The following is a 25,922-nucleotide window of genomic DNA, read 5'->3' as shown; positions in this document are numbered from 1 at the left end:
GCTCAGAGCTGCCAGGCGCAGCCCAAAGCAGGCCCCAAGGAGTGGGCGCAGGGTGAGATAGCAAGAGAGTTCCAAGAGAGGGTCCAAGACAGAAAGAGAGAGGGAGGCATAAAAGAAGAAGATGGCCCCGGCTTCTCGGGTACACCTTACCAAGGGGGCTTGAAGGTGGGTGCGGAAAAGGACTTTGGACCAATGGGATTACAGATACATCATACTTCAGGGGAGGGTTACAAATGCGAGATAAACTCTACATTTTTGAGGAATGAGACAGAACACTTAATCTGACCCTTTGCTTTGTCTCTGGGTCAAAAAAGGGAGTTATCTTCCACCAGCTACACCACTGCCCACCAGCTACTTAGCAACCAAGGTCTGTCATCTCAAAGCTCATTTTCATCTCAATCTGGCTCGCATTCTCTGCACTTTCCCAATCCCCTGCTAGGCAATTGTATCTATAAAACCTTCTTATTTCGTCTTCCCCAACACTTCCCGAGGAAGAGAGTGTAAAATTACTGAGTCTTTCAGCTATCTTCCCATTTAGAAAAAGAGCTGGAGAAGTGAAATTTTATTTATAAAGTTATAACACCTAAAATAAATGGCAAAGCTATGTTTTATAAGTCAGTACAGAACTGCTGGATAAAAGTGGAGCTCCTACTATTAGTGGGGGAACAACCATACAAAACTTAATGAAAAATTAATCAAAAGCACAATCCTTTACTAACTCTCTCATGGTCCCAATGAATCTACTGCCAACAGTAAAATGTACTCCTGGCAATCCTAATACCCCATGTCAGGATCTGTGCTAAAATATGTTAAGTGATTAAGGATTAACAACTTGGTCAACAGGTGCACCCTCATGTGGACTCTATCAGTCAGCCAGGCTGACTTAGAAAATGTCCTCTTATAAAGAATATTGGTGAAAAAAGCAGACAGCAGCTTCATGCAGTTGGCAAATCTCTTCCCTTTCTAGTTTAGGGATGCAGCAACCATGGTACAACATCACCTAAATTCTGATTGTAGATATGCATAAAACTTCCAGTGAGTGTTGTCACAATGGAATTTTTGATGTCCACTAAGACACAAAAGCCTTGATCCTATTCTTGAATATATCAGCTTGAAACTACAGTAATTCCTTTGATTAGCATCATGGAGAACAGAATGTGTTCTATAGCTGATAGATTTCTTCAACAGGCAATGACTGTATATCACTAACTTCAAAAGGAAAAAAACTAGGCCAATATAATCTTTTAACCCTTCCTTTTTGTATGTTTGTATATCTTAAAGGAAAAGCTATGTTGAGGGAAGAGTTTCTGTGCTGGAAAGTATTGCTGGATAAAAAAGACCTGTTCATGTGACAGGTCAGTCTAGCTGTTAGCATGCTGTAATGCATAACCATTGTTGTACATGTAATTATTGTAACTGGTCCAGTCATCTGCACACTGATATTCTTGATTAGACTGAATGTAGGGATGATAAATTGTTTCTTTTCCCAAGAAATAAGATGGAGCAAGTCTCTTTAAAACAACAGCACTGAACTGGTATGTCAGCTTCCTACGGATCTTAATGATTTCGCCTGTTCTTCCATAATTCCTCAGAGCTCTGGCCATTTTCTGGTAAGTCATGATCTTGCGGTTTCCCTTTCTTTCTCCCCACAGTTCTGCAAGTTTCTCCTTGTTTTTGGAGACAAACTGGAAGACACCATTTGGCTTATCCACCCATTGGATGCAGTTTGCCATGGCTGGATCATAGAGAGTCTCATGGAGGTATTCAAATAGTCGAAGCTTTTTTCTACCTATTAAGAAATAAATCGCAAAAGGTCAGAACAGAGCTTGTGCTTGTTTTAAAAGATGAGCAGTTGTCTTTTTGCTGGAAAGGGTCTTACAGGCAAAAGCATAGCTAAACCTAATACGCTGTTCCAAATGAAAAGATCACTATAAACTGTTCAGTGGAAAACCAGCAACAGCAAATGGGATCACTGAGATGTGAGCAACACCGAATCACAGGATAGTCTGAGTGGGAAGGGAAGCAAAAGGATCATCAATTCCAACTCTTAAGTGAATGGGTCATACAGGGATCAAATCCACAACCTTGACATTATCAGCACCACACTCTGGTTCTGAAGGGGGTACAGATCTGTGGTGACAGAAGGGGATTTGGTCATTAGAGCTTCAAGAGCAGGTTATGTGGGGATCATGACAAATATCTGGTGACTTCACCATGTGGTAGGTCTCAGAAGCATCGGTCTGCAGACATGCCGTGCAGATGCACATTCAAGCAACTCACAGCAGGAAAGTACATCCTCAGAGAGGGCAGGAAAGAGGTTCTGGAGAGCTAATCTCAATGTTTTTGAATAACTGGTTTCCCTGTTTATTTAAAACTCAGAGATTTTGAGATGGCTCAGTTTTGTCAGGTTTGTTTCAGGAATGTTTTGGGGATGCAAGGTAGTCTCTGATATAAAAAAGGGTAAGTAGGTGAGCAGGAAAAGCAAGTCAGTTTTTAACCAGAATCCTCAAGTAGTCAAGAAGGAGCTAGATCTTCTGGTACCCTGTGATATTGTAAAAATCTGCAGAAGTTCCAGTTTGCATTCCCATGCAGAAAAAAGCAAGGTTGGTACTGAAATATTTGCCAGTTAACTAAGTGCTTCTCTCCACAGGCTCAGTTCTCAAACTTCAGTTTCCTAGTGAGGCTTATTTAGTTTCACATAGATCTTGTGGATTCTCCTCTCTGAAGTATTTCTAGTTCCCTTCCCAAAGCCAAGGGTGATCAAGCAGCTGCTGTAAGGAGGAAGAATTTAAGATTATCAGACAAAGAGGAACATTTTGCAGAAGAGAGAGTCTATGCAGAAGAACATCTTCCACTTTAACCAAAGTGGAAATAAGCAGCTGCACCTAAAGTTCATAAAGTCTTGTCTTGTGTGGCTATTTTAAACTAGGAACAGGGGAAAAGTGACAGTTGCTAAGGAACACTGAGGTCAAGCCAAGACATCTGTCAGGGATGACAGTAACTCTGTATCTAGTGATAAGGAAAGAGGAGAGAAGTAACAGACTGGGAAGAAGAAGAGCCTGGATTCAGAGGTACTTTCCAAAAAAAATTAATAAAGTTTCATTATCTAAGTAAAAATTTGCCTGTGGCTGGAAGTACATAATCTACTAGAAATACATATCGATTACTAAGAAGCTTAAAAGGAAACCCGTGAAGGACACTGCCTTGTCACAGTGGACGCATCTTAGTAGGTGACCTACTTAGGTGCCCTCCAACCTGAAATGTCCTACAAACTGATGGTAGAACAAACAAGACGAAGGGAAAATCTAAATTTACTATGGACCAGATTTCTTCTGGAAAAGGATAACGTAGCCATGTCTGCAGCAGCACTTGATTTAGTGCTGTTTGGCCTCTTAGTTCAGTGGTCATTTCTGCCCAAATTTTTATTTCTAGACACATCACCTTTAGCTGATGCCTTTGTTGGACAGGGCTAGTTTGCTCTTATGTGTTCAGGCAGCCGTGTTTCCAGAGCCCAGCTGTTATCCCCAAAGTGCTACACACCAGTTTGAGATGGGGTCAGGTAACAGATCTTTGTACTGTATCTCAATGCATAAACCAGTCATGTTCATTTTCAGGCCCTAAACCTCAGTCTAAGCCAGCAGGTGAGAGCTTGCAGGTTTCTTATGAGGTGATTGGAGACAAGCAGGTTCCTCCAGAAGGTGTTTTGGAGCATCTGCATTAGATTTCAGTGCTGAATGGTCCTGAAGCCACTTAATTGTCTCAGGGAAAACCCATCCAATTCAATTCTGAAGTGCCTCTCTTGATTGCCTCCACTCCACTGAGCATTAGTTCAGATCATGGAATGGTTTTGTCATGACTGAACTGGACTCTTTTCAGCAGAAACCTATCTCAAAATCTGCTTTCCAAAAGCATATCTACATCAGTGTACCCTTCAGAAATTATGACCAGCCTAAAGACTGCCCTAAGTAAAATTTTCTGAAACACTTTAAACACAGGATTTGGGCCCTCAGTGCTGATGGTTTTATCTACAGATCTATTCCTAAAAAGCCACACTACATGCTAGTGTACAGAAAACCTCTTATGTCTCAACAAGAAACTAGGAGGACTAAATTAATTTAGTTTAGTGAAAATAGTCACCCAAATCACAGTTTCTGGCAGGAATATCACCACGGACACAAAGAAATCTTTAAGAGGACACAAAATGACCCCATAAGAATAGTTAATCAGTCTGCAAATATGTGCAGGTTGTCTTCTGGAAAAAAAAGATTGATGACAGTGTAAAAGAAATAGGAAACTGGAAATGAAGTTTAACAGAGCAGTAATTACTGAAGGTCAAATCAGATACTGACATGTAGAATTCCCCAGTGCAACACTGGATAAGAATTGGAAAAGCAACATTTCTGTATTTGAAAGGTTTTCATTTGCAATGGTGAATTTCAGATATCTGAAGTAGAAAACTGAGAAACAGAGGCTACTCTTCCCACCATCCCAAAGAGTCTATGGTAGCAATAGTAATAGTAGCAGTAGCAGTAGTAGTAGTAGTAGTAGTAGTAGCAGCTATTAAGCAACAGAGACCACAGTGTTTAGCATCAATGGGCAGAGACAACGCCAAAAACTGACACCATGTGGTTAAAGCTGAGAAAAGGGGATTTCAAAAAACCAGCTAAATCAGGAAGCTTCTTTAAAAGGCCTCATGGTCAAAAGTAGGTACAACAGCTCCGAGTTGAAGCTGTGAAAATCTCATCCGCAGTCACAGAAAGGATGCTGAGTCCCTCCCCACTAAAAACCCAAATAATGAATGCAATAAAAAAATGAAGTACTGCAATGACAATGTCACACGACCAATTCTTGCAAAATAGATGTCAATTCAAGTAAAGTCAAGCAGAAGGAGCAGAAAAATAGCCATAAAAATGCACACTGGAAGTGACAAAAGCTGAAAGGTGATTTGAAAAGTAAACTAAGAAAGACATAAACTCCAACTGCTTGTTGGGCTACATGAAATAAAATAAGTGGTATAAATGGATAAAGATGTTATTGATAGCAAGATTTACTTCTCTGCATCAGACTTCATCCTAAATGATTTGAAGTGAAACATATCTCTGGTTTCATTTTCCATGTGCTAAGCAATGATGGAATGATTTAATAATAGAATTATCATTTATTATAATCTTACAAGATTTAGCAGATGGAAATTGAACACTAGCAGTTGTGTCCTAGTCACTAGTAAATGTTCACTTTTTTTTTTCCTGTTGAAACTTAAAAAAAATAGGTAAAGGAGAAAGCATGATTTGCCAAGAGGTTTTTTAAAGTAACATAAATTACATATCAAGATATGATCTTTTTACAGACCTTTCCCTGCTTTTGGCTGGCCAGCAGCAGCATGCATCACTTGACTTTCTGGAGTATTCTGCAGTGTATGGTAGACAGCCTCATCTGTATAAAAATCCGCTGTACCGTTCTTCAAGAATTAAGACAATAAAAAGTTACTGATAGAGTACATTCGCTGAATAAAATGAAATTTGTGGTAATTAATTGCCTGAAACCTTCAAAATGCAACTTTTCATCACCTCACCCATGGAAGACTTTTCTCAGCCACGAAGGCACTCAGTGTAGTGTACCAGTAACAAGCAGCACTAATACTTGTCCAGGGACAAGAATTCTTGTCCAGAGGAGAAGCTGAGAGGGAAAACAGCGAAACTGCCTCAACCTGGACCTTCAACCCTTCTGCTGGAACCAGAGCAGGAGCAGCTTTCAGAGCTAGAAAAAGACAAGGGCCACCTGGACAGTAGCCCCTACAGACTCTGTAGTTCCCATGCTGTGTTGTTAATCTGCTGGGTGAAAATGGGCTTTTGTGGGATCTGTTTCCCTGAAATTATCTGCCCTGAAATATTCATTTTCCATCACTCCTGTAGACCACACTCCTGGAGACCACACTCCCAGTACTTTTAAGAATGCATATAGACTCCAATGGCTGAAGCTGTGCTCAGATAATGCTGGTCTTGCTGTTGGAGAAATCAAAGTCATGGTTCTTTTTCACAGTGGCAGAAGCTACATCAGATTTGGAAGTTGATGTTCTCTGCCTGTTCCCAGGTAACACAAAGAAGCCTTTTGTCCTATAACTAATTCTCTAGCAGGTTTGCTTGTTAGTTGTCATGTCATATGATGAACCACAGAAGAGCATCAGAAGCAAACTGCTGACTCCTGAAAAGACATTATTAATCACATTTTGCAAATATTTCCCAAGGCAGTTTCAGCTGAATCATGCCTGGCCAGACCAAATTTCTGTTAGTGTTAACATAATGATTTGTATCAGAAATCCCAAATGAGCAACCAGTATTCCAGTTACATCTGACTATTACTGGAAATGAGTTCACTCACAATCACGTTTCTCCAGCTATACCCTTGCTCCTCCACAGATGGTGCTTCACAGTAACTGGGACTTGCTCGGAGGTGGTGGTGGTGGTTGATCACAGTCAGGCAGTTTTTATAACCTGGGAATTAGGAGGAGGGAGCAAAAACCAAGTGAGCAAAAAAGAGAGAAGAAGGAACCCTTGGGCTGGTTTTGTTAGCCCTCACAAACATGGAAAAGTGGAAAAATGGAAAGCAATTTTTTAAAGATAAAATGTCAGATATTTTGTAGCATCGTGAAATTGTTTGGTTACTGGATAACAGAGGGCCATACAGACCATGAGACATAGTGAATTGGATAAATATAGACTATAAAAACACACCTAGAAAGGAAAAGGGACTGTCAGGCAGTTCTGCTGGCCCTTAGTACAATGCAAGTCAGAGTCTCCAATGGTGAATGAAGTAAAGGAGCATCAGAACATCTGCAGTGCCTGGAAGAATGACACAGAAGGAACCCAAGAATTTGTGATGCTTAAAAGAAGGAGAGTAGAACACCAGACTAAAGACATTAGAAAAAATTACCCACTGCAGGTGATCAGAAGAAGATATTGGAAGGTATGGGTACATCTATTGCAAGTGGAAATGTGGGTGCAGCTGGGGACAGACTAAGCACTGCATTGCAAGGGTTTAATAACTCCATCAGCCCTAACAATATATACAAAGAAGAAGATTGCAAGTAATTATATATAGTGAATCCTCCAGCATGTGTAAATTACCAGTGCATTGGAGCCAAAAGATTGTTAAGAGCTGAAGATACAGCCCTACTGGTCTTATTTACATTTCATTTTATAATAGATAATATGTAAATCAACTTCCTCGTATGAAAGGTATTTCACACAAAAGACAGCAGGTATTTTTTTCTGGGCTTAGAGGGTTTATGATGTAGCCTCCTATTTTCCTTTCCTTGCATTTCTGCTTACAGTGTAAAAACAAAAGCACAAATTTTAAATTTTATAGTAATTTAGTTGCCAAAACTTTGCCAGAACTGGAACAATTTACAGCTTCCTTGAATTGTAGGTTTTGTAAAGCATACAGATCTTGAAGCCAAGAAAAACAATTTTCTATTAATTATCCAGACTCAAACAGTCATTCCTTCATTAAAATATTTAAGGTTCATATATTAGTGCACAAAAAAATTAAATGAGGAAATTAATTTCACTTGCTGTTTTTTTTTTTCTTTTGCATTGGGATTAATGGCATAGCAGAAGGGCATTTTGAAGTTAAAAACATTTAAACTGGAAAAAGGCTGTTGCACAGCAGCCATATATCCTCTGACTATAGGAAAAGTGAGCTCAATGCACCTGGGCTGCTGTAGGGACGAGGGTAAATAGGGCCAGTCCAACAGTTTCCCTGTGCTGTGACCTGGAAGATATTCACCACACTGGGCAGTACTCATGAAGGGGTGGAAATCCTCCAAAAAATTTTCCTCCTTTTCATCCTCACCAAACATCCCATTAATCCACTTCTGGGAAATTACTCCTCCACCTGTATGTTTCAAGAGGTGCTTTCCTGCAAAGAAGGAGCTAGGAAATGAAGTAGAAGAAGGGTGTTTGTTACCTGGTGGACACTGCATTTCTCTGTCAGAGTGCTGCTGCAGCACTTCCAGAGCGTCTTCAAAAGCCTGTCCCAGCACGTCATGGTCAGGAAAGCTCTGCAAGAACATTTTGCTGTCAACACCCAGAAAAGACCAGGCTGGTTCTTGCAATGTTGTGAATCAGCTCATCCTAAATAAATACAGTGATGCTATAGAATACACGTCCTCCTGGGACAGATTTTGGCAGGCACCAAGGCATCACCATAACCTTTTACAGTTATGAGAAAGTTCTCGCTCCTTTGAGGTCAGTGAGACAATTCACACAGGCAACATTACTCAACTCCCTCTGTCAAATGTTTCAAGGTTCATTTCCTTAATTTACAAAAGAAGTTTACATAAAGGGTGTTACTGCTGGTGGAGAGTTTTATAGTCTGTAATACAGAGATGTTTGTGTCACTTGTGTAACATTGTTTATGAAGCCAGAGATATCTTTCAGTAACATTGACATGACAAAAATAATTACACAGAATTTCTGAAGCAGTTATGCAGAGAAAATGCTACACAATGCCATTACAAGTGTGGATTTTCAGAAAACTGTTCATTATGATTTTAGAACACCTTATAAAAAGCAAAAGACACCCTCAAATTTGAGTTTGACAGAGCTTTCTGCAGCATATTTGAAACACTTAATAATGAAAGAGAATATAGGTGTTGTAGACTTACCATTATTTAGATATCAAGACTTGAATCCTGTTTAAAAGAACCAATATTTTTAATATTGTACGTTTCAAAACAAATAATAATTCTCTGAGCATAAATTAAAATAACTAAATGAAACAACTCAGTATTATTTCTAGTCACAGAGTAAAATATTTTTAGTAACACAGATAAAATTGATTTATTATTAGCAGCTGATATTTAAATTAAATTAAATACTTGTGACATTGTAGTTTTTAAAATTCAAATTACTTTTTGTTAAGTTTACAGTTTCATTAATGCTACAACTTTTAGATTATTATCCACACTATCGCAAATACATTTTTTAAGACATTATAAAGTGAAAATGTGTTATTGTAGACATAGAGTCTTAGTCAACATAACTTCTAATTTGCCCAAGAAAATACTGACCTACATTAAATGTGTTTAAGTGCCTTTAGTTCACAGCCAGTTGAAACAAGTTTAAAGTTTTTTTCTAATATAGATTAGCATATGACTGCATATGAACATACATAAACGCTCAGACTAATTGTGAGTCCCAGAAGCAAATCTGATTGTTTAATGAACAGTGTAAATTGACACATTTTCAGACAGTTTAACATGAACAATATCACTTAGAAACATATCTTTAGTGCCTCCTTTTTAATTTATATTTCTTAAAGAAAACCATAATCAGGTTTTGTTGCCTTACAGATTTTTGTCCCCCATTATAATTTACATTATTATATCAAAGCTGTAAACATGATGATCAGTATATCAGTATTTTACACATTAAATACTTGATTATTGTATGTGTGTGTGTGTGATGTTTCAAAATACAAAGGAGAGACAAGATACATAAATATTTGTGAGGAAGAATTTTATCCAACATTAACCATAAGTGTTCTAAGCTGGGAATTTTGCCTCAGGTAAGTATGTTATAGGGTACGGTCAAAATTTGCAGAAGTGTTTTTAAATCTTGACAACTCTATGGTGGAATCCTAGCAACTCACTGAAATCAGTGGAATATTTCTCTCTGAGTACAGTGCAATAAGTATTTTAATCATCTGATCCAAATCTATTCTAAAACCAGAATGGGCAATGTCAATCCTTTAGTTGCAATGGTGGCCACAGATTCCTGGGGCACAGGGCTATAGAAATTAAAGACAGGAATCTGCTTTGTAAAGATCCCCACATATTTTCCCCCTAATTTTAAGTAATTCCCTTCCCTTAAAGTGATTTTTTCTAACTCAGACTCCAAACTGATACCTTGACAGAACATCTACAGCCACCTCAATGCTTTGCAATGTCTAAAAAGCACAACTATAGGCAAGGTTCTGTTGAATGGTCATGCCATTTACACCAGTGAATTCATACCAAAGAAGAAGAAGGCACACCTTAAGCAAGCTTGAAAAAAAAACAAAAAACCTGGACACTTACCTAGAAATTCAGTTCCACACACAAGACAAGAATCTGTCTGGTTTCGGAAATGAAAGAAAGACTGAGTTCCCACAGCAAAGGGCTGGCAAAGGGGCTGCATTAAATAGCTGATTTTAGGGAAGTGTTTTGCCTAGGGATTTTTTTGAGAGTATAGGTATAGTAAACTGCTGGCATGTCCCTTCATTCTGCACAAAAGAGGGTGATTTATACTGATATAAATAAAATTAAATGTTTTAACCATTGTCCAAAACATGCGCTTTTCAACCATTGGGAGAGATTCCTTTTGTCTATGGCACCTTCTTACAAATCTGTCATCGGTATCTTGGTAGGGTGAATCTAAGGCAAAACCCTACATCCCTCATCTGTCCCACACAGACTGCAGTGGATGTTGAGCTTTTATCTGAACTTTCTTGTTAGTTCAGTGTAAGGAGTGGACCAGACTAGACCTAAAAAGAAGAGTTTGAAGGAATTTCAGAGTTCTGCTTCAAAGCTCGTGTTTGTAGCCCATGCCCAGCTCTAAAGCATTGACTACAGCATTCAGTACAGACTCAGACAAGCTGTAGTTGATGATCTGCCAAACACTTTCTGAGCAGCTCCAAGACATGCTGTTGCATCCTACAGGAACAGAACTCTGTATTTTTCAGCTCAGTGCTTCTTATTGCTGACAAAATATAGTCTGTGCCATAGCTCTTTCCAGCCAAGTCTTTCAGAGGCACATTTTGAAGAATTTCCTCAGCATATGCCTCAAAACTGATGTAAAGTAGTAATTGCCTCTTACATTATTTATGTATATTGTCTCAACCAAGAACCTAGTCAAGAGCTAGCCTCATTATGAAAGCTTAATTAAAGCAACTTGAAGCCATCAACCATTTCTGCTGATTTCAAAATTTGCACCAAAAAGTTTCAGGATATCTTTTTTTTTAGTGAAATACATTAATATATATGTACATCTTTTTTTGAACTTCAGGTTCTATTTTGCACCACTTCTCTGGTCTGACTTGGGCCTATAAAAGAAAATTAACTGGCAACCAGAGGGGACAAGGAGGGAATGTGACAAGGAGAGAAACAAGGAAATGAGGGAACAGCAAAGTCAGAGGTCTTGGAGGTTCTCCATAACTGAGCAGCCACAACACCAAAGAGATTGTGGCCCACAGAGTGACCATAGTGGAGTAGAGAAAATTAGTAAGAAGGAAGCAGCAGTGGAAGAAAAGGGTGAGAAACAAGGGACAGCAGAGAGAAACCACAATGTCTTGACCCCAAACCCCAAACCCCTGTGCCACTTATTGCCTCACCAAAGGAACTGAGTATAACCTGTGGAGATAACAAGAGGGGAGGAGATGTGTCTGGAGTGCAGTTGAGCCTGGGAAAGGGGAAGGAAAAATGTTTTAAAGTTTATCTTCTTTGCTTCTCAATACCCAAATCAGCAACAAAATATATTATGGCAATAAGTTAAGTTAAATTCTCAAAGTGCACAAGTGGTGGTGAGAGTGTGTAGCTGCTGGCTGGGCACAGTAAAAGAGGCTGAAGGTCAAGAGATGAAAGCTAATGGTTTTACTACCACTAAAATGATCCATCTTCCCAAATCAAATTGCTCTGTCAGAAAGTTCTTGTTTCATATCACAGGCTACACCAGAAGGCAGGCCAGCAAAAGGTTTGTTTTCAGAGGAAATGGGAGAGTGCCACACAGAGCAGAAACACACAGCATAAGAGCAAGAGCAAATGCTGCCTCGCAGGGGAGTTTTAAGCTCTGCAGCCCATTTTGCATTGACTCTTTGGCCCAACACAGAGCAAGAGCCCAGCCTACCTCCCTGTAAGTGTTCAGAAGAGGCAGAGGAAGGTGCAGCTGAGGACTGAGTGTCAGCTGACATTCACTGCTCACTCCTTAACACATCACAGTGCAGCCAAGACTGGCAGCATGAACTCTTCTAAGTCATACTATTAGAGGAGAAATCCTTGTTTGATTTTTGCATTGAATGGGAGGATGGATTCCAGATAAAAGTCTGAGAAAGCGAACTTACTTTTCACGTCTTAATGTCTCAAACAATTGATGTGCCTGATAAAAAAATTTAAGTATCCGTTAGAAACCACAACATCGAGCTCTTCTCCTTCCTCCATGTTTTAAAAATAAACTTCAAAGAATGGATTTATTGTTTAAGTTTCAGAACTTTCTTCTATCTCCGCTTGGCATAAAGGATACCTCATAGTGCTGGTACAGTAGAAGCATTTTCACACCTGAATAAAACCCAGAACTAAATAGGGTATTACAGCACTTGTCGGAGAGTTTGAGAAAGCATAAAGATTCTTGCATGAGGTATTGTTCAAATATAGACTAAAAACAAGTCTTGTCCTTCTTAAAGAAATTTAAAACTTGAAATGGCAAGTTTTCTCACCCAGCAATTGTAGAATACCTGAAGTTTTTTGAACATCAGGAAATTTGTAACTACCCAAATAGACCCCTCAAAACAGAGGGCACTTCATAAAAAATATCCTGAATGTGATAGCCACAGAGATTTTCTGTGTTTCCATACTTGTTCTGACCCTTGTCAGATGCCTTTGCCACAACTCTTTTGGCCAAGCAGGTCTGTAACAACCTTTGCCTTGAATCCTTGTGGGTGTAGATTCACAATAATTACACCACCACAGATATTGTCTCCCGGCAAGTGGAAAAGTTGAGGGATCACATGGTTGTGCTCAACTCCTGAGTCTAACCATGCTGATCAGTGAACTTCAAAATCTCTGCCATTATGCTCCATTCAAGGCTCACAAGAAACAGCGAAGTTTTTTGCAGCAAGGATGAAGCCTTTGCTCTATGCAGGAAGAACAGGGATCAACACATGGAGAGGCCTCTTTTTTTACATGCAGTGTTCAATGATAATCTAAGCATGAATATCTCACAGTGAATGAGTCTGCAGTCTGAATTTCAAATTAGTGAACTCATAAAATCCCTGAATTCACATTCCCTGGCCTGGAATATGAAGAAAACTCTCCTTTAAAAAAATCAAACAAAACAACTAAAAACAAACCTCCAAACAAACACAAAAAAGAAAATAAATGCAGCTTTTTACTAGCTTCAGTACTATTGTTTACCATGATTTTGGTCAGATAATTCAGCATAGAACACCAACAAAAATACCCCAAACAAACTGAAAGGGAAACATAAAAACAAACAAACAAAAACAATTATAGCATCATATCATATTAGCAAATCACATTGTGAAACTGACTTCAAAAGTGCCCCATTTGTGTTGGAAAAGTTTAGTCTATACATAAAAAACACATAGTTTTTTATTATTTCAAATACCAAAAGATGAGGATGCATCATAATTTCAAATGTTTCACTTGCCTTACAAATAATTCTACAAATGGGAAACTCTCTGCACTGCAAAATATAGACTTTTATTGTAATTGGTGGAGTTATAGTATTGTTTCTTTAGCTGGTGGAAATTGGTATAGAGCCACCAAAGCCAAAGGATCAGTGATGATTTCTGCAAACAGAGGTTGACATCACTATTATTTTCACTACAGTAAGGGAAAACTTGCTGTGCCAGCCTTAATGTTGCACATACTTCCCTGAACTCCTGATTTGGTTTAATTTTTTGTCTACCTTATAAAGCATTGCAGTTGGTTACCAAAAGTATGTCATTTTGGCATTTTAATTCTAGTAAGAGCTCTTTATAGTTATTTACTGGGCCTCATTTTTTGAAAGAGCTTTGCCTAACCATTATCTCCAAGTACATCTCATGTGTGAAGCTTTTTACCTTAAAATAGACAATAGATATTAAAAATGGTTTACAAATTGAATTTTAAGCCTGAAATGAGAGATTATCTCCGTCAGACTCACTTCCTTACCACTAAATATGAAACATTTGCATATCCCATTGGAAGCCAACTCAATGTGGATTGTAAGTTATGCTCTAACCTGAAGATTTATTTATTTGGCTAACGTTAGATCTGTAATATATTTCACTAAGAGTCATTGAATAATTACAGTCATAAAATTAGACATTTGGATAAATCATTGCAGAGGTTAGGTCTAAGCATGAAATTACCTCTTCTAGGGCTTAAAAAGGGAAAAGCAGCATGGAGGCTGAAGTTGCATGAGTGGGCAGATCAGCTTTTCAATGGAAAACCACATCTAAAGCTAGACCATCTTACAGCTAGACCCAGTATATTGGTCCAAATGCTCATGTCAGCAAGGCTTCTCAGGGAGCTTCTTCTTTGGCTTCATCTAACCAAAGGAAGTGAATTTCTGATGGGAAACTCCGTTGAGATAGAAAACCAGAAACCACAACAGAAGCACAAGGAACTAATTACAAAAAGTGCATTGGGGAAAAAAACAAGAACCAGCCCTAACTAAAAGAAGACTCTGAAGTGAAATATGAACAAATAATTTTGATTCATTTACAGGTATAGTGAGTGCTGTCAAATATTGGGATAAATAAAACACAATAATACTTCAGCAGAAAACTATCAGAGCAAGATGGGAATAGTATGACAGTATTTCATAAAACTAACAATGAATAATGGGAAGAGTTCTGCTCTAGATCTTTTCAACCCAAACCAGTCTATGACTTGATGATTAGGAGGTGAGCCTGATAAAGGATAAAAATGAAAGTAATTCCCTGAAAAAGAAAGCAGATAGAAAGAAGAACACAGTATTTAAAAAACCCTTAATAATGAAACTGGGGAAGCCAAATAGAAACTAACCATTTTCCAAGTAACTGAGATATTTGTGGAAGAAACATGCTTTCAGATTCGATGGGCACTTAGATTCACACAGGATTAATTCAACACTCCATTTCGATTCCATTCCCCCAAAACCATAAAGTTGAGAGTTGAAAAATGTTAAGTCTAGGTGACAGAGCCTTTTCAGCTACAAAGAATGGAAGGAAGCAATTGTGTCAGTTTCTGGAAAAGCTGCAAAGAGAGACATATAATAACTGCTGTAGCATCTGCAACTATTTAGAATTAAAAACCTGTAGCAGACATATAGAAGCAAACAGAACCAATGTAACAGAGTTCTAGCATTTTTAAGACAACATACATCCCAGGATCAGGCAGACAGACCATGTAAGCATCTATTCAAGCACTGCATCTGTAGCTGTTGAACAGGAAGAAAAATCAACTTTAATCATTATGTAGGTCCTAAATAACCTTTAAATCCCCTGGGAATTACCAGCAATGGAGGAATATGCCTATAAGAAAAATTGGTGGAAGTAAATCAATGGGCCAGGCTGAGATCCCCAAGTCCATTAAGGATAGAAATAACTAGTCACTATCAAAAAAATACAGACATTATGCATTAAAAGAATACAACATCGCTTTTAGAATACAAGCTGACCTTCACCTGAAATTAAATGCAACAATCTATGGGATTATAGATTATAGATGTCATAAGGCCTATTTCATTTATAAGCTTATTTCATTTATAGCTTCAAAATAAGCAGAAATTGTCTGAGACAGTATAAAAGAAATAAATTTCCACTTAAAAAGAGTGGGAAATGTCACATTTTCTGCACCATCTTTTACAGAAAATGCATTATTTCATCTGAATACCAAGAATTAGAAAAACCAACTGGCATTATATTGGCATTAACTTCCTCAAAATTAAAAAGAGAAATGACCAAAATATGAAATATTACATCAGAATTTTTTTACAGCTATTCCTGCTGCAGGTACTTTTATATAAAATAATTATAAATAGGGTACCCTGGCAGGCTGGACCAAATTCTGCCACATGCAACAGGAAGGTCAGCTGCTCTTCCCAGGCAGATCCATTACAAAGCAAATATGCTCTTATTTTTTTCTCTTAAAGTAAAATGTGGAATCACATTTTCACATCACCTCCATGGAAGTTACTACCATACTACATGACTGGTATCTTTTCAGTTACGAAAAGATTTAAGCATGCAACCACCCAAAGCAGAGCTGTTTGAGTCTCTGACAGAATCTCCATTTTCAGGGGCAGACATCGACATTTACTCCCACCAGAGAGTTGGGCAGATATTTCCCACACAGGGCTGAGATGAAAAATATTAGTCAAGACTTGAAAGCAGGTCATCTAAAATGAAGGAAGCTGTAAAGTTGTGAGGAAGATGGTAATAAATAGTTGTGAGAGGTAACCAGTTGACAAAGTTCACTTGGGAATGTAAAAATATATCAAATGCTCTTGAATCAAAGTAGTTAGAATACAAAAATTTTTAATGGCCATTCTTGGTGTTATAATTGTCATATAACAAAAAACGAAACTAAACAAAAGCCCAGTACATTCTGTCTTTGAAGGCGAAGAATGATGTCAGATTTCTGCCAGAATTCTAGATTAAAAAAATACCCCTTAAGGAACTGCAGAGCAGTAAAGGAAATTCTTTAGAAATAGAATTCCTGTCCCAAATAATGGGTTTTTATGCTTTGATGAGGCAAACAGTGATGTGGGCATAAAGTGCTATGACTAGCAAATAATGCTTCCTATATTATCAGGAAAGGGCTGAAGAAGTACTTAGACTTTGGGGATTTTTACAAACTGATGATAAAGAAATCCTGTTCTTGATGGTAAGGTAGGAGACATGTCAGTAAAACAGTTTCCTGGCCTGGAACCTTTTTTGAAAGAGGATTTTCCAAAGCTGACTGGTCTTTAATTTTAAATTTCAAATGAAACTGTGATTTAGCTATGGCTTCACATTCTTTTCCAATTCCATTTGAGGTGCCTGCATTTTTAATTATCATTGGATTCAACCAAAAAAGCAAGAGGCCTGCGAGTTATACCATACCTTGTCTTAGGTATGTCCTGAAAATATTCTCCATGGAATTCCCCAAAACCACATCTACATGATCTCAGTGAGTTTAGCTCACTTGTGTTTTATGGGATGTATCTACTAAAGGTAGATACACAAGAAAATTTAAAATCATTTAAAAATCAAGACAAGGAATCCTTGACAAGCTAAGGATCCTGACTTGTTGTTATTAAGCTGTTGAACAGTCAAGTGCATAATTCAGTCATACATAAAAATCTTCAATAAAGGCAGGAGAGGTTTTGATTTATAGAGACTTTTTAAAAAATCACTTCAAAGATATTTAGAGCAAGGGACCCAGTTCTAGAAAACATTCAGCTGTAATCTTAAATTCACATGTAATCGGAAGCATATTTTAACTTAAAACTGAGCAGGTACTTAACATGGCTGGACAAGCTGAGCTCGTGATTAATGAGTGGTAAGAGGTAATGCTTTGCATTATAGCTCCCCAAAAATAGGTCAAACACCTTCCAGAAAAAAATATGAATAGGACTCCAGAGAATGCAGCCTGCAAGTTACATTGTTAATACAATACCTCACAGGAGAATGACAAATATGTCACATCAGTCTTCAAATCAAAACATGTTTTTCACCTGCCATACTTATCTAATTTTAAGCCAAGCTCTTAACATTACCTCTGCAAAATATGTATTGAACAACTTTCAGATTCAGGGAATACAGCACCTACTCAGTTAAATTAAGTGCAGCAGCAGCATTACATATTTCACATGCACACCCTAAGAGGTCAAACTTTACTCCATCCCTCATCAGGGACTTATAACAACTTGGGGGATAAGGTTGATTCTAAATATATGTTGAAAAAGGTCTGTAAACACAAATCATGACAGAAATAATGGAGGAGGTGTTATGTTTTTATGCCACTGTGTGTCTCACATTGAACATTTGTTCAGTGTTAACTTAAATGCATGGGAAGCAGAATGACCTTGTCCTGAAAAACATCTTCTTTAGGACTCTCTATTTATGCTGTTTCTTGGATGCAGGAAGTGTCATAGTTAAAGAAACACTCACAATTCACTCATATTTCAAGAACTGTTTTTTTCCTGCTCTTTCAGATCATCTTTATCTTCTATTGACACCTGGACAGTGCTGAGACTCCACAGAATGAGCTTGACTGGAGAACAGGCAGGAGAAGGGATAAATCTGGGAGAAAGCAGTGCCAGAACAGTAGCAAGGATTGCTGTGTAGGACACCAAGAATGAAACTGTGACTGATAATGAGAGGAGCAGATGATGCTGGGAATTAAGGCTGAGAGCTGGAGGTCATAGTAATTGGAAGGTGACTGCACAGACACTGGCTCTGAACTCCAGAGTGTTCAATGGAATCATGGGGAGAGGTGCCAGAAGGAGATTTAACCAGGATTTGAGAAGAGAGGACTGGAACCTATTTGACAAGAAGATAAAGGAAGGCTGAGATTCATATGATATTCTGCACTAATATTTTTGTGAGGCCTGGCTGAAGAGTGTAGGATTGGGGATGAGAAGCTTGGACCAATATATCTTGGATTGAAGGGGCAAGAAGAATAGAAGCCAAATACAGTGGAAAGGAAGACTGAACTTTGAAACTTTGAAAGATAAGGGAAGAAGGGAGAAAATGGAGGGGGAAGGACTAAAGCCATCTTTCCACTCCCAATCTCCCAAGATTACAGTGAAAGCCAAGATTTCCCCTGGACTCAGAATACTTCCTTGCTGCAGCAAATATTGGTGAAATTCTTCAGTGAAGCAAGAGGACAACTGCAGGTGGCAGACTGAAGAGATTTTTTTTTTTATGCTAGGTTTTTTCCAAATGTTATTTTTGTTAACTAAGGCATCTGAAAGTGGGGCATGAGGGATCCTCTTCCAGGAGAATATGGGAGTACTCCGAAGGCAGAAAATATCAAATCAAAACATAATCATCTCCCTTTCCTCCTTCATATTTTAACATTTTCCTTTGAAGGCCCCTATTTTTTTTAATGTGCATGGAATAAATTTTGCCCTAATAGTGAGTGGTCCTGCTCAGTAAATGAGACTATCACATGCAGAGACCCTGCTGCATCTGTTGCAGAAGTTATAAACTGTCTGGTGAACAAAGAAGGGAGAGGATGCTCTCAAAGTTAGAGCAGCTGAATGCTACCCTGGAGAAGTGGGTTTGGGTTCCGAGCCTGCTTCTACCACAGAGTTCCCAAATGATGCGAGGCAAGTCCCTTTGAGCAAACTTTCACAGGTGGTCACTTACTGTGTGTTCCTCATTTTTGGGACTTCTGAGTCGAGACCCCACCATCAGATTTGCAGAAATGCTGAGCAGGACCAGCTGCAAGTGTAGTCAAAGAGTGCTGGCCTGACCCCACAAACTCCCCACAAATGCTGAACTCTCCAAAACAAGAGTTCTTTGGTATAACAGATCAAATACACAAAATTAGTGGGCATTTTCCAATTTAATCTCATTGTTCCATCATCCCTGTAAAGTAGGGATAACAATTGTCTTCACATCACAATGCACTTATAAATGTTTTAGTCCTCATGTAGCATTCACATGTTGTAAGGGAGGAAGTATAGAAAAATCTATAAAGAGGTTAACAATTCTCTCTTGAAAGAAGTATCTGACTATGTAGTGGATAAGGCTTGGGGATGCAGTCAGGATTGAAATCCCACTGGCTGATTAGTCACTAAGAGAGCACTGCCTATTTATGTACTGAATGAAAGAAAGAACCTTGTAGCAGAAACTGCTGGTTATCATGTCATCATAGTGCCACAACGCAAATTAAAGCTGTACCAGTCAACTTAATTTGCCATGTTGTAATTAATTTTGATTACTTTATTTGCAATCTTAATATCCTTTTGAAGAAGATTTCATGTGTACCAAGACAGAAGGACTGGAGTTTTTACTAGTCTGTTACTGTAGAATATAGTTTCATCTTCTTTTAAAAAAAAAAAAAAATTCAGGGGCTTCACCAGAGGTGCTTTAAAAGCAGCAATATTTTTTCCACAAAAATATTTTGAAGACTCTTGACTCTGATAGATGCATTCATATAAAACAACATTTTAAAAATTGTAATGAGCTAAAAATTCCTTTCCCTCAGTTCTCAGATATTCAATATTCATCTCTAAAAATGACTAATACAAAAAAATGTTAGAATAATTAGAAGCAAAAAACACATACAGCATAATCCAGAAAAATGTAGGAAGGGGAATCTCTGGGAAAGTCTGGAGTTCAGACACAATAAATACATTGCTAGTATTCCATTTGCAAAATGGTCTGGGCTGATCTTGCTTTATGGAAACTCCAGCTGGTTATGGGATGCAGTTGGAGCTTGAAAGATGCCTGTGGCTAAGAAGCCAGAGAGTTGGTACATCTGCTCTCCATATTTCATGTTTTCATTCATTTTTAGCAGCCCCGTGCCTTCTAACACAAACATAACATAAAAATCTTGATATGTGTAGTGCAAGATCAAGCAATAATTTTATATACTGGTGAGGAAAGAGAGAAATAAGGTCTTTTTCTTTTAATAAGCAAAATTAAAAGCAGAAAATCCAGATGTCTGTATTTCCCTCTGTGTGTCATTTCAGAGTAACCAGACTCTCACTCATTACTATTTACCTACAGTTAAATATTAGGCATCAGTGATAATAAATCCCACAAGTGGCCTGTCAGACTTCTTTCTTTTGCTATCTCAGAACACAAAGACTGATGAAAAAAACATTTGCTTGAGAAAATTACATAGACCAGTAATAACTTGGAAACTGAAAGGAAACCAAATGAAAGGAAAATAAGCCTGAAAAAACGTCATCAGCTTTGATTAAAATAATCACTGTTGCAAGTATGGAATTCCCATGAGAATGCTAGGAAATTGTAAATCGTAAATCTACTTTTAGAAGACTTATATGACTCAATATAAAGCCTATTGCAAATCAGTTCCTCTTTTTTTAATAGAGCTTGAAATTTGCTAACATACAGTAGCACAATTCTTGTAGAACAAAAGCAGTATTTCCAGAGCTATGTTTCGTAGACATATTACTTTTATTTTCAGAGTCTTTGGAAGGTGTTACACCAAAGATACACAGAATGTATTTTTATACAGAAATTATAAGGTACTACATAGGTAGATTGTCCTTGTGTGGCAAGAGGGTTAAAAAAAGGGCTAAAAGCAATTCAGCTGATAGCCATGCTTGCTCTGTGTCCATGTAGAACACTTTTCTTGCACAGATCAACCACAGATAATTCATATTAGCCAGACTATCTTGTTAGCTGGAATGGGTATCCAGGAAAAAAAAAACAACAACAAAAAAAACCACCTCTCTCACGTGTCATCATTCAACAAAAAGGACTAAAAATGCAGCAGACTCCTCTGAAATTATGCTTTTTTCTACACCAGCAGTTACAGATCATATTGGCTTTGGTCCTACTGGAAGTACTCTTCTTCAGAATGTCCTTTAGCTGATGAATATCTCTGAATAAACTCCTATTTCACTGCTACACTTCCAGTTAAACTATACACTTTTGAGTATAATGTGCAAGAGAGGTGTCCCTTTACCATGCCTCTGTTTGAATTGTGAATCTTAGGCAGATATTTAGGACAATATGAACACATTAGTTACACATCCAGTACACTGTTGCAAGAAGATTTTGAAAGCACCTGATTGTTGCTTGCTTTTGATGAGATCCTTTGCTCCTCCCGTTTATCCCCTGCCACCACAAGTAGCTGCTGCTGATCTCCAAACCAATACCCTGTGACATCCTGGGTGATGTATCAGTGCACAAACATTTATGAATTTAGCTGATGAACAGAGAGAAAAGAAAATGAACTCATAGAAGAAAAAATCACAAGAGAACCTGGAGAGTTTTCACTGCAAAAGGAAGTTTCAATGAAAAGTAGGGACTAGCAGCTGGAAAATAAAGCTGAACATTTCTGATTTCTTGCAAAAGAAGCTTTAAGGTTTGGTTTTTTTTTTTTGTTTTTTTTTTCAATATTTGCTTTCCCATATGCAACTGACTGCCATCTTCAAGGGCTTTGGGCAGAATGTCTGAGAAACATAGGCTTTTTCATCCTTTTGAAATCAATAGTCTATCTTCTCCTATGGTGACAAAGATCCTTCTTTTTCCTTGGTGTGCTCAGACACTCCAGGTCTCACATTTGTTGCAAAGCCCTGAAGAGCTTTATGAGGCTCGGGGTGTCTGTGGATTATACTGTGGATGTTTCTGAAATAGATAACTGAAAACCTAGCTGCTTGTGATTATGAGTGGATTGAGGATCCCTTCAGTCTTGTGTTCCCCATCAGTTTGACCTTATAAAATTAACAACCATCTAGCCATAATATAGCAAGGGGTTTTTGAGCTACTATGTGCAGACATAGCATTTTCATTCATAAATATTGCCTGATGTCATGAACCTATCTCTTCAGAGAGCTGATAGAGGTTAGTCCTTATGAATGGCATTCCATATTTTGTCCAGCATGGGATGAAATACCACATGATGAGGGCAGCTTTTGTATTGCTGCTGATTGCAGTGAAGAATGAAATGTGACAGGATTCAGTAACTGTCCTGGTCCCTGACAAGTTACTTTTTCTTTTTTACTCACAAGAAACTTTGAAAAAGTGATGAACTGTTAGGTCTGCATGCATGATAAGCAAATCATCATGATACAAAGATAAGTGGTTTGGTGGCAACTCCTACATAAAAGAAAATAGAATTGCAGTTCACTATCTGTCAACAGGGAGATCATTCCCACCTGAAAGTGGAATGCTTAAAGGAAGAATTAACAGACACATTGAGATTCAGTATGTTAAAACTGTAGATAATATAGACCGTGGATAACAGAGTGGCAAACGCAGGAAAAACTCCTGTGAAAGAAACAATAGGCTGCTTTGGCCAATTTACTGCTCATTTGAGGATCACTGTAGTTTTAAAGAGGCTTCTTAGGAGGTTTCTGAAAGGTTGAGAAAGCCAGTGTACAAGATTATGGGTATATGTGAATACATTACCTTTTTGAGAGTATGAAAAAGAACAAAAGCATAAGGTTTACACAATAAACAGACATTTAAACTGGCACCAAGTAATAATATGTTCAACAGAATAAGACTAGAAGTGTGCCGGTGACAAATAACAGCATCATTAACTGTACTGTGAATTTTCAGCCCCAATTTTTTTTATTTTCACAAGCAAGACCTCTTGAAACTTATGTAATGAACCAAACTGTACACAATACAAGTTTTTGCATATTATATTAGGCTGGTTTATTCTTATAAAACAGACAATTCATCCTAGATGCTGCCCAAACTATACTGTTTGCCTGTGAAAATATATGTTTACATTTGTGTCTTGAAGCAAGAGCAAAAAATGAGGATTTATCCTGCTCTTTGCAGAGGCTGCAAGATCCCTGGGACAGCCAACAGCCCCACAGTCTGGTGCTACTCACATACTGCAACAGAACTGAGTTTCCCGTTACTTGCTTTCAAGTTGTGGGTGCGTGTGTTACCTGATGGATGGTTGATTTTTAGGTTAGCATGTCACTGGGAAACTCTTGGGATGGCAGCTGTAAGCTTCATATGCTGTCAATCAGTACAGATTTCAGAAAGACTAGCTGTAAGTGAAGAAATTAGAGAAGTACACAGAAATAGGTTGATGGGACTGATTCCAAGTGTACAAGCCCAAAGACTGCATGGCCTTCAAATAAAACAATCAAAACTATTCTGAGCAAAGACCAAATTAAATGTGGAATCCCAACATACTGTTCTTTGGAATAAAATTCTACTGATTTTGATGAAGGTGGATGGGACACCTGTATTTAACCCAGAAAAGGAACATATATAAATGATATGTGTTTGATAAACAGCAAATACAAGCCATAATAAACCAACCAGTTGCAGACAAAAGAATGGAAAGTTTAGCTGTGTTTAACCATGCTGTTAGACCATCACTGGGACAACAACTAACCTTCAATTGTGTGTTTAAATGTAGGTCAACAGGCAACCAAAAACAGCTGCAAGCAAACATATCACACGTCTGTCTTCTTCTGCCTGTTTTCCTTACATCATCTCCCACGACAGACAATACAAAGCTAGGAGTTTCACCATGCTAGCTGGGAGAAAGACTGAAACACATGGATGGGGTGGGAAGTGGAGGCACTGTACACCATAACAGCAATGGATGTTTTAAAGATGCATATGAAAATTCACAGGAAAATCATTAAATTACTACATTTTGAATATTGATGCAAATAAGATTAAGAAATGATGCCACAGTTCAAATTAACACAATTATCCATAAAGATATTAGTGTAATGACGGACATCTGCTAATTTCTAAAGTAAAGTTTTCATAGCCCAATACATCAGATTTTAACAAAGATGGCTCACTGAAATTGCAGTACCTGAAGTCCCACAATTATTAAAACCCCACGTGCTCTGAGTTCAGCAGCTGTTTAGAAGCTTTAGGAACTGCTTAGAGGGAGCTTATTTCAGGAGCAATGCGCACAGCTGTCATTACTGTAGGTAGAACAGCTCATATGCAATTATGCTACAATGACATTTAAGAAAACAGCCTTACCTTTAATTACAGTATTTGAGAGGTGAAGAGGAGCCACTTGCCTTAGGTGCCCTTCATGTCTAATGGCACTTAATTTTAAAAATGAAAATTGACTTTTCTGTTAGCTGATAATTCTTCTTCTGAAGAAGAAAGTACAATTTTGCTTATATATAATTCATAGGTGGGGAAGTTGTATCAAATCAAAGGGGTACTTTTATTCTTCCTGCGGAACATGCCACAAAACAAACTACAAGAAACTTGTGTGAGAAAGAATAAGCTATGATTTATTTTGGGTATGAATTCAGATTTGGGAAGGTGCGGTAATTCAAAGGCATCTCTGCAAACCCTCTCGCTGCATCAATCATTGCTTGTTTTCATACTTTTACTTTTGTTCTCCATGAGAAAGAGACAGAATGATAGCTCTACTCCACAGCCTCAAAAAAATTCACTCAGGAGTTCCTGCAGAGCAGGAACAGACATGTGAACTTCCCTGTGATACACACACCAACACTTTGGAATGAATTGCAAGGGTGTAAAGCTACCTGGAATCACCTCTCCAGCCCTGATCTTATACTGCTCTTCTTTCTTGGTACTCCTCTCTATATAATGTTGACATTGGCATAGTCATTCATACCAATTTTATCATTAAAAAATTACCATATTTCTGCCAAATGAATGGGGTTTTTCATATGCATGAGGAAAGAAAGTCTGAAAGGAAGATACAGTTGAAACAGCTACCTGGACAGCACAGTGATGTTGGGACAGATCTTTAAGATGTAAAAAGTTGGGAACTGCTTTGATAGAATGGATTTTGGGTCAGAAAAAGTAAATAGATGCTAGGAAGAATTAGAGTTATCAAGTGCAATGCTGCTTCAATGGTTTTTATGCTAAAGGGTTCCCTGAGCTTTGGTTCAGTCAAGACATCTCCTACTAAAGGGGCAGTTATCTAGTACAGCTATCCAGTAATTTGAGACCATTGGACAAAACAGCAAAATTAGGAGGCTTCCACCATATTCTCTTTCAGTGATGAAACAGCTGGATTTGGGTTTGGACCAGATTACCTCCTCTGGCCTCTTTCCACCTCAACTGTTCTGTGATACTGTCAATCACTACCAGTGGTGTGTGATCTCTCTCTTTGAAGTGCCTTACCACCTGGTGACCGTCAGTGATAAATGTGACCATCTGCAGGTCTGCCCCTCAAGGAAAGACTGTCCTAAGTAAGAAAGGATGACAAAGACAGTCCAAGCTATGCAATTACTTCCATAGAATAAGTGACATTCCAGCCTCTCATGTTGTCTTCTAAACATTTGTTGATGGCCTGTCACAGGCAAGGTACAGATAGATCTCTGTGAACCAGTACCTGTACTCTGGCTGAGTAGAGCTGTTTTTCCATTCAGTGAGTTTGTCCAGATTCTACTTTTTGTCATTTCCTTCCCAATCTCACAGGGCAAGCAGGAAGTAAGACAAGACAAGGGGAAAGGCACAACAGAATAGGACTGGCAAAAGAAGGAAGGAGGCAGGACTTTTATTCAATGAGA

At 38.2% G+C, this 25,922-nt stretch overlaps 1 protein-coding gene across 3 annotated transcripts; it reads right to left on the bottom strand.

The window, feature by feature from the left end:
- Positions 1 to 487: 487 nt before the first annotated feature.
- On the bottom strand, positions 488 to 24,772 carry SPIC (Spi-C transcription factor). Of its 3 annotated transcripts, none has more exons than XM_068190963.1 (6): positions 24,406 to 24,772; positions 8,666 to 8,692; positions 7,966 to 8,059; positions 6,379 to 6,491; positions 5,350 to 5,458; positions 488 to 1,789 (listed from the first exon to the last, which is right to left on the bottom strand). In XM_068190963.1, exons 2-6 carry the CDS (start codon positions 8,666 to 8,668, stop codon positions 1,362 to 1,364), a joined length of 747 nt encoding a protein of 248 aa, XP_068047064.1. In that variant the 5' UTR covers positions 8,669 to 8,692; positions 24,406 to 24,772; the 3' UTR covers positions 488 to 1,361. The 3 variants fall into 3 exon arrangements, with proteins under 3 accessions (XP_068047064.1, XP_068047063.1, XP_068047062.1); XM_068190962.1 differs by lacking the exon at positions 24,406 to 24,772 and adding an exon at positions 10,079 to 10,902; XM_068190961.1 differs by lacking the exons at positions 8,666 to 8,692; positions 24,406 to 24,772 and having other exon boundaries at positions 7,966 to 8,071.
- Positions 24,773 to 25,922: the final 1,150 nt, after the last annotated feature.

Source organism: Anomalospiza imberbis, chromosome 5 (assembly GCF_031753505.1).
Source record: "Anomalospiza imberbis isolate Cuckoo-Finch-1a 21T00152 chromosome 5, ASM3175350v1, whole genome shotgun sequence".
Classification (NCBI taxonomy): domain Eukaryota; kingdom Metazoa; phylum Chordata; class Aves; order Passeriformes; family Viduidae; genus Anomalospiza; species Anomalospiza imberbis.
The sequence above is the reverse complement of the archived record's forward strand: the minus strand, read 5'-3'. Positions and strand labels throughout refer to the sequence as shown.